Genomic DNA, 10,017 nt, shown 5'->3' on the forward strand with positions numbered 1-10,017 from the left:
GAGGAGCGGCTGGAATTGCCAGTACTTAAGTTTGAGTGAGCCATGCGAAAAGGATAAAAAAGCCGGCTACATTCAGCAGCAACCCACTCGGCACAGATACCACGCCAGAGGTAGAGTGTAGAAAGAAAAGTGCAGGAGATCAAAGAAAAAGCGGTCATCTCATACAAGTCAATCCTGTAAACATCACTTAATGAGCCGATCGACAAAGGGGTAATAATCAGAAATTCGTCCCAGCATAACAATATAAACAGACATCAGATCGCGAACTTTGCGAAAGGGGAAACGGTAAGGGTTGTGTTGGAGATGAGTAGTCACACATCGCTTGCTACGAGAAAAAAGTGGCGAAACGATCAAAGAAGTACACAGAAATTCGTCCCGAAATGGCGTCATCGGGGTCATCACTGACGGGGCGTAAGAGTCGTGCTCGTCAGGCTTAACCATCCTCATCGGTTGGTTCTGCAGATTCACGTTCGCTATCCTCAGCTGATCGAGTAGCTCCACCAGTCTTAGATTTCTTGGCTGAATTCGCGTTGTCGTCGTTAACTTCACTTGACTTCCGCTTTTGCGCGGATGAAGGGTTCTCTCCGGCAGGCTTTCCGGAGTCCACGTTTTCTTGGCCCGAGCCCGCAGCGGTAGCCGCCTGTTTCTTTTCCATAGCGGCTACTTCGTCGGCCGTCAAGAATCTTCCACCGGGACCGCGCGGCCGTCGCATGGCGTGATTGTGACGCGACTCGTGTAAATAAGGTTTACGGCCCTTTGATGTGAGCCGCAACTGTTCCTCCAATTTCTGTCGGGCAACCCGACGTTTTAAGATGCGATGGAATTGCTTAGCGTTGACATACAAGGGAGACTCCTCGGCAGCGCCGGCGACAAGCTCCGGTGACGGTTGGCTTTGCTGAACAGGCTGAGGAGGCGGCGCCATCGGCGGGGGAACCGAAGACCGAGCAATATGATTGAGCACGGGTTGAGCAGTCTGGACATGTGGGCTCCCGGCATGACTCATACGACGCTGTTGCATCTGAGCATTTTGGGACATGGATAGTTGAGTGCCCATTGGGGGCATCTGTCCTGGAATCTGCGGCGGCGATCGTGGATTCCGGTCACCTTTTACTTGTACTCCGGCCATGCGAGGAGAACCACGGGGGCCTTGTGCCATCTGGCCAGCCATCGAGTCTTGGTGCAATGGGTAGAATTGCCCAGATGCGGCTGCTGTAGCCATTGCAGCCGCTTGCGTAGGAGAGATACCGTACGGCTGAGGCATAGCCGTTGGAACGCCATATGACTGAGGAAAGTTCATCTGCTGATGTACCGAGCCTGGGGCATTCTGAGCCTGCTGGTAGTGGGATTGCGATGGGACGATTGAAGAGCCTTGATGGGCAGGGTGAGGCTGCTGCATGTGTCCCTGTGGATTTGTGGGCGACGACATCGACCCAACAGTTGAGCCTGCGTTCTGTGGCGCTGTTTGGTAAGGGCCGGCCATGTGAGAGGGAGCGTGAGGGTGCTGGCCATGAGGCTGTTGATATTGTGGAGGGTATTCCATCGTGCTGGAGACGCGACGGGTAATTCCGTCACCTTGGTACCTTACGCGATGATTGGTTAGATTTTCTTATTAAGATGGGTTTTCTTAACCCAGTAACAGCTCGAGTAAGTATGTGATTGCTGCGCAGAGGTCAAGTAAGGTAGAAGCAGATGACTGGATGAGAGGTTGTTAGAGGGATGGGTCTTTTGAGGTTATCGCCGAGGGGCGCGAATAAGAAGAATCGAGTCTTAAAAAGCGACGAGCCCTTGCGACCGATGATTCGGCGAATTAAATGCCCAAATCTGCAGGCTTCTGTTTTCGCGTCAGTATGGAGCGCAGCGCTGAACGGTCACTGGATCACTAGTGAGGGGCTTATGGGGATAGAGAGGCGCTTGCACGGAGAAGCTTACCTTGACTTTTGTTTCGCGAATTGACTGACTTTGGAGCTATCAGCACAAAAGATAACAACCGTATGTTTGCCAAAATGACTCCAAGCAATGTTCTTCAGGATGTTTTGGGTTCTTTTGTGGATACTCTCTCTTAATACGTTGACCACAACTGTAACGTGGTTGGGCTCTGATGCAGCGGGACAGGGTGCCCTTGAGAAAGTGCGGTGCTCGATGCGTTGTCAGAGAGAACGCAATCTGGTTGATAACAATGCACGATTGCCTATTGCCGGCACGAGGCGAAGCCGCAAGCGGGAAAAATAAGAAAAACCAGAGTAAGAACGTCACTACGCAGTGAAATTGACCTCGTAAAAGCCAGGCTCCCCTGTTTAACCTGTTTCAGCTTCTAAAGGTGGCAGGTTGCTCGGCCACGTCTCTGCAAGACGAATAAGACGGGCAGGAAGAAACTTGAGGCGGTGCTGGTAGCGTAGCCTGCACTTCTGTCCAACGAATCCGAGTGGGAGAGAATTTGTCCTGCTCCACGGTCTCGGATGATAATGCCACTTCTGCGCGACTTAGGGGGATCGATATTAGAATAGGCCTGAGTGGCCTTGTACACAGACTTCTCTACTATAGATCATCAGCAATGTACTTTCCCGCCAACCACATGCGAAATATGTGTTGTCAGAAAGTAAAACGGGGTTTGTCAAAAAAAATGGTGGGGGTTCAGTCGTGGCAATTTAGACAGTTCACGGCTGAAGGATGTATGCGCTGGCAAGCGGGAGTTATGATGCAACCAACGTACCTTATTTAAATGCGACGCATACGAATTCCAGTTTAGTCCCGGTCTTCTGGTCCGCGCGGATGGCAACAGGGACCACAAGAGACTATAATTTGGGCGAGCAAGGAGGTATGCTGCACGTCTGAAGCTAGCATGAAGCGTTAGAAAACGGCCATAGAGTCACACTTGAGATATGATTGACGCGTGCTGATTGGGGCGCATTGCGGTTTGGGGAAAGGTGTGGGCAGAACGCGACGTTGACAGGTATAACAGTGCATGGATAGTCAATATATCGCAGAACGGCATCAGAAGACCGGGAGGTAGAGCATTTCTGCAATGCTTCGAATACATGCGACAATCAAGTCGTGTACAGAAGTGGGTAACATCAACAAGACGAGGGAATGATCGCGCGTGGTCTGCGGCCCGCGAAGCGAAGCAACAACAACAACACGTTTTGACACAAAGTTTGATATATCTAATTACCTGGGTTAGGGGTGACGAATGGCTGTTGACAGCAAGCTTCCAATTCGAAGCAATCAAGGGCGCAGAAACAGCGCGATGATTTGATCCCGCTTTTTTGCTGTCACGGGAGAGGGCCTGGGATGATCTGGGATGATTCGCGGGGATGAGAGGAAGGGGAACGCGAGCCCTGCCAACGAGAAGACGAACAGCACAAAGGCGGTCCCAGCACTACTTCGAGGCTACCGCTGATGTCAGCCCGGCCCGGGTTGATCCGTAAACGGAGGACAAGCCACAGCGGGTGGGTTTTGTCGCTGCGCGCCGTGATAATGACCCGAATGGCAGACAACAAAGAAGAATAATAGTAGGAGTACAGGTTGGCAAGGGGAGTATAATTCGCTGGAAACTAAAATGCAACGCAAGTGCTGGTTGATATGGATAACCAAAGATTGGTCTGGAGCGAGTGGGAAAAAAGAGAAATTAAGAAAAGAAAAAGACAAGTACAAGGGCAAAAGTGATTTGTCAGTTTGGAATTGTAAAGGGGATCAGTGTAACGCGATTGGATATGAGCAAGAATAAAGTGTACATTTTATGAAATGAAACCGACGGAAATGGTTGTGCAAGGGGGAGGCCTATCATTCATACATACCTAGGATAATAATGATTCGATGGCCGGCTACCGTGGAAGAAGAAGGTGTCGAGGTAAACCAATCCAAGCGCAGAGTACGTGTCCTTACCAGAGAGCTTATCGAGGTAACTCTCCGTAGAATGGTGATGATATGATAACAATCAAGCACGAGGTGAACGGAGATAATAATGACGATGGGGTGGTCCCAAGAGAGTATCAATCAATGATGATTGGGTTGGCTGAAGTACAAGATCAGTGATCTGAAGCCAGCGACCAGCAGTGAACGAGTCGCAAGCCAAGCAGGAGAACAACGAGCAGTCCGTGAGCCTTGACTGGAGGGCAAGCAAGGGACTGGAGAGGCCGGATGACCAACGAGAGGAAGCAGAGAGAGAAAGCCGCAGTGACGAGAAGGGGCGGGCGATGGGGCATTTGTACCGGACGCATCCAGAGGGGAGCTGACTGGCTCGCCGGTTCGTTTAGCGGTCGAGGCGGCGAGGATTCGGACCAGCGAGTGGTCAGAACCCTTACAGTCTTGTACTGTCAGGCCTTGCCCCACTTTTCTCGCTTGGTCTGTGTAAGGTCACGATGATACACTTGTAATTCTAGTGTCTACGTCAGGTAAAACGGTAAGGCATATGTCTGGAAGAATGCCCAACGACCCAGGCTTAATCCTTACGTTATTTGCATTAATACTTGGTCTGACTCATGGACACAATTGCCGGGTAACCTAATGAGCATTAGCAGGTAACTCCCTAGATGATTTAGAAACTTGTTGAAGTATCACATTGCGATTTATGCAGAGAGCTCCGGCCACCCCGAAGACATGATCCATGCCACCACCTGAACGTCACGTGTGAGGGCACCGGCATTATCATTACCTTACCGTGGGAACTGGGAGTTTCCGAAGTGTGGTCTAACCTGAAAGTTACCAAAACCTGAGAAGCGGAAGCGATGGACTTGGACCAGCCACCTTCCAAAATTAATGATTGGATTCTGGTTCTGTCAAAATTGCTGCCCGTGCGAATTTTTGACTGGCCATTGATGGTTCTATATTGACGCTTGCTCAAACACACATAGAAGCATAGCAGAAAAGATATGTTAAAAGTCAACAACTACTCCATATAATTCGAAATGCTCGAGAGAGAATTGTATACTCTTTAGCACAGATTCAGTACTCATATTGCTTGTTAATTGCGTCTCGTTTAAATTTTCTTCATTCAGTGAATGCTCAGCGTAGATACCTTGCGAAGGCCTAACCCAGCCTCGGCTATATGCCTTGATTAGGAAACTGTCTTTCAAGTTCAACCCCGTGTCCAAGCTGGCCTTCCACTTCATAACAATAACAAGGGTGCCTCGCTAGGTCCCTAACCTCTCAATGATACCTTAGCAATCGTGGCGTCATTTTACCAGTATCTGAGCGAAGGGTTGCCTGTTCGTTCCGTTGTTGAGAAAGCGGCATAGTAATACAATTTCCGAAAGCTCGAGGTTTCAGGCAGCGGCAACCCATCGCAGATCTATGCAGAACAAGCAGAGTTCACAAAGAGAATGACGAGTAAAACAGTACTGCTACTATCTCTATCTACAGCGCCTTCATATGTATCAACCTCATTTATGATTACACGGTAAGAGACTCCATCCAAGCCGTAAAACCGATAAGACTCGACTCGAGCCAATCTGTACCACAAACCTTAGTCCGAGCAGCTGTCCAGTCCTCAGCTCGCTCAACACACTGACACAAATGGCGCCGATCTGTCCCACACCACGTGTGGAAGCTTGACCCTTCAATTACGAATAATGGTACTCTCTTGGAGCTTTGGATACAGGCCTCTTCGCTCTTGTAAACAGTTCATTATCCAGAGAGCATTTGCCAGAGACTTAGTACTACGATACTTCGGTATTTGACGGGAATGACTCCGATGTACTCGAAGAAAACCATACAGTAAATGACTGATTGGTTTTTTTCATGATATTTTCTGTGTCCATTGTTGTACAAGTTCAAAATTACGTGGAACAAAAGCAAACAGCCTGAGAGTTTAGGTAGGAATAAAGCTCAGGCCACCTGACGTCAGGCGGGAGCGAGTTCAAACAGCTCCCTACACCGCCTCTCCAGCCTCTCCTCACCAGATCAACATGGGAAATGACCGTCGGGATTGTGCTCTAGTATGAGACTGGATAGAAAACTCGAGGTGAATTTGCTCATAGATTCAAAGGGCTCATCAGTGATGCAAGAGAATAGTCAATCTGAGATGCTACACGGACACATCTTCTTCCTCAAGCTGTAAAGTCCGATAGTGCAAACATATATATCCGCATCCACAGGCTTATAGTTCACAGTTACCTTGCCAGCATCAATATTCTCTTTCCGTCTTTGCAGACAAGGTGCGTACTTGCTGCAGGATCCATATAACGTTTCTGCATATTCCTGGAGGAGCAATTGTGCTTAATGCAAGGCAAAAGCATCTGGCACCCAACCCATTGATAAGCCAAGAAGTCACAGGACACACGACACTTCCATGTTTCAAAGACATCTTGACCCCAAGTACTACTGGGAGAAACGCGTATAGTGGACTCAACTTCTGTGTCACCGAGATCCATACATTCCTTCGATATCGCACAAGGCTTCTCTTTCGAGGGCGTGAAGGAGACGACCAGGCCCGACACTCACCTGTGTGAAGCCTGAAATATCCTAGCCAAAGCATGTGCACTAAAAAGAATTGGACTCATTCCGGTTCACAAAGCAGTGTTACATGAGCCATCACTTTTTTGTTCGATGCGCCGTTCGAGAAGTGTAAGGGCGAAACTGGACAATGGCTACCTTGTCATATGATCGTGGCTTGCACTTTTTACCGTGGTCAAGGTGCACTTTTCACCAGAAAATCCTACGTTATGATTTTTATACAAGGTATAAGTGCCAAACCAAGAGCACTCCAGTCACGACTCAAACCACATGACAAGGATATAAGCTACCGGCGCTGTCTATTAGCGTGCTCAAAGAAGCCCAGGTCAAGCCAGTCGCAAAGCGCGGACATTAGAAGACCAATGGCCATGTCAAGGTCCGCATCTGACGCCGAACCCGCTTTGCATGACAGGAATACGACTAGCAAGGCGCAGTTGATATCGTGGATACGCAGATTCAACGTCTCGCTCGTATGAATCCTATCGAAGGACTTCACAGAATTAGCTCGTGGGCGTTGTGCATGCACGAAACGAGGTGTTCAATCTCGCCCCATCCAAACACGCCCAATCAGCACTCAAGATGAGTGCTTACGCCCTGATACACCAGCTCACAGTGAGGCATGCCAGAAGTGCAGTGTATCATTGGCCATACAGCCTGCGACGAGGCATCCTGGCTCTTCTGGAAGCGCTCATAACCAATACTGGAGCTGACGCCTGTTGCTATCATGTTCTAGGCGAACTCTGCTGGTTCCTGACTCGTCATCGTAGTTGTTTCATGACTAGCTATCCTCCTCCTATCTCTCCTCTATGACTGGAAGTCTTGATCTCCGAGCTTCGCGTATGTTCTGCTGCCTGTTTCAAGGGAGGCAAATTTGACCTCGACACACATTGATGGCTGACCCATAAGAAACCTTTATCCATTGACACCTCCAGAATAAGCAGCAATAACCGATTGCAATGACGTTTCCGTTCACCAATAGAACTTGTTGACATCTTCTTTTGTGATGCAGAGAAATGGGACACATACCATCCTACAGTTCCATCCTGATTCTGCTCTTCTCATTCGGAATTCCTCCGTACGATGATCATACTTTCCGATAGTTCCATGGACACAGCAGCAGTTTTGGCACCCTTTTAGAGCATCTTTCCATTACTGAGGGAAGCAAGAGATCTTTGTCCGTAGAAAAACACAGAACAAGTAGACCATATAGCCGGCCGAAAGAAGACAAGTCAGGAATTCTACGTTTGAGATGATCATACGCAATATCTTCCACAGAGATGGGAACACTATCATTTATGACAGGTTGAGACTGCTAGGTTGGGCACTAAGTGAACCACGTCAACGGGCATACATACATACACCACTAGATTTCTTTGCTGTAGAAAATGGATCGTTAATCCACTGGAATCGGAATACCTGCAAATATGCTTCCTTTTTTACGCCCTATGTCAGAATATTCTCATTAGATGCAGTAATAGAATTCAATCATCACTTATCATTCGACTGATTGTCTGGCCTTGTTGGAGCCATTGGTTAGGTTGTCCCGACTGTTATGTTATATGCGGTCACTACCAGGAAGATTTATCCTGGTTCTTGTTGCAGATACCTACTTAGTAGCAATCTGTAAGTTCAAAGCGAAGAAACATCCTGCATAATGTGGTTATATGGCATAACGTTCGAAACCTTATTGCTTGAAGAGTATAAACTCCAAAAGCAGAGTATACAGCCGGTCTCTACCACAAGATCTGAAGCGGATATTATCACTTCATAACTCCCCTCTCAACACTGTCCGAAGAATTTCGACATCAGCTTTACTCATACCAGTCACATTCATCACGAACATCTCCATCCCGCCATACTTCACCTTGACAGCCTCCAGGAACGCCATAATGTACCAAGCCTCAGTAGCAGCAAACTTCCTCGGACCGCAGCTACAACAGCGCACTCAGTTCTGCCTGTTGAAACGAGCGCAGAAGGTACTAATTCTCTGTCTCAATGCTGACTCTCGTCAGGGCGTGTTCCCATGCAACAAGCTCATCCGGAACACCTGCGAGAGTTAGCAGCAGTGCTGAAGCAACACCGGTACGAGCTCTGTCCGCTAACGTTACACAAGTGCTAATCGGTAATGTCTTGCCTTACGGCAGACTGCTAGGATCTAGTGACCGCGCTCGGCGTACAATGACAGAACGAGTATAGCTTTCTCCTACTCCTGCGGATCCAGCGTTCAATTCGTCTCGAACAGAGGTTAGCCGACCCCTGAAGCTTGGTACATGGAATACATGTCCCTATATGCATCGACAATACCCACACAAGTTGGGATTTCCCGACTTCTGGGAGATTGATGAGGTGTCCAGAGCGGTGAATGATGCCTGGTTGGTGACTGAGGCCTGGCTGGACTCCACGGTGGCCGATATGATTTGGATCAGGGTATTGAACTCGCCATCAACAATCCGCAACGTGGGCTTGCGAGCATCCAAATCAGGACCTTCGATGGAATAGGCTGCGTGATCTCGATGTCTATAAAACCTGCCAGCTCCAGATCGAAAGCGACAGGGCTCGCAGTGATGGGACCCATGCTTCAATGACTAAGTGTATTTGCTAGGTTGCTGTTAGGAATGATGCACGTCTGACTTATATGTCAATGTCACGGTACATATGTTTCACTGCACATTGAACGGGAACCTTATGAGAATCATGATTGATATGTCAGGGCTTCTTGAGTGTCGGCTTCGACCCGCATCCCTACATGGCATGTCTTAGCCAAGGCCTCGTCTCTTGTCCGTGAGCTCCATAAGATCATTACGGGGAGGGTCTTCTCGCCATGACCTAAGTTTTGAGGGCACTATTTATGTGCTCTCAGAATTCTCGACGCTCATCGTTACTGCTTGAGTAACCCTCTGCCGGATGACTCTTGCATAGCCCCCGGGGCAGTAAGTCGACGCAGATGTACTCCAGCGACGACGAAACAGCCGTTCTTCATGAGATAATCCTATTACTCTTACTGGATCATTGGACACCTTCTTGTGCCATGCAAAGCCGATGACTTGAATAGGAGAGATACCGGAAGAACCTCTGACTGTCTTTCCATCCGCTCGCAGTGCCAACGCCTATTTCTTGAATGGGGCTTCGCTACAGAAGTAATTGTCCGGTTTCCGCAGATGCAATCATTTGGTGAGAATTGTGATGGACTACTGGCCATCAATGAATTCTAAAATGCAATACCCCTTGCATAGATCTACACTAATTAATCCAATGGAGACAAAGTAGCCATGGATGACGGCGACATAGGTGGTTAGCCTTTCATCAGAAGATAGAATCCTGTACTTTTGAAGACCAGAATTATCGAAGATACCAAACTCGGCGTTACTCCTGCATTATAGCAGCGGTTATTAGACCGCTCGCGCCTTCAGTTCGCAACACTTCGCGTATACTGTCGCGTATGATACGCTTGGAAAACCTTGTTCAGGGACATGAACAGGGTACCTTAACTCCATTGGGGCCATTAATGGTTGCTGATCTCAATTTTCCATCACCGACGATATGACCAGAACCGTAGCTGTCCCATTT

General features: G+C 48.5%; 1 protein-coding gene across 1 annotated transcript; it reads right to left on the minus strand.

Moving 5' to 3' along the window:
* Window positions 1-433: 433 nt before the first annotated feature.
* On the minus strand, window positions 434-1,540 carry hapB (transcription activator HAP2; the record flags this gene model as incomplete). Its single annotated transcript, XM_001260933.1, has 1 exon — window positions 434-1,540. The coding sequence occupies one exon, from the start codon at window positions 1,538-1,540 to the stop codon at window positions 434-436; it is 1,107 nt and encodes a 368-aa protein (XP_001260934.1).
* Between the last annotated feature and the right edge of the window lie 8,477 nt (window positions 1,541-10,017).

This window comes from Aspergillus fischeri, genomic scaffold (assembly GCF_000149645.3).
Source record: "Aspergillus fischeri NRRL 181 1099437636264 genomic scaffold, whole genome shotgun sequence".
NCBI classification, from domain to species: Eukaryota; Fungi; Ascomycota; class Eurotiomycetes; order Eurotiales; family Aspergillaceae; genus Aspergillus; species Aspergillus fischeri.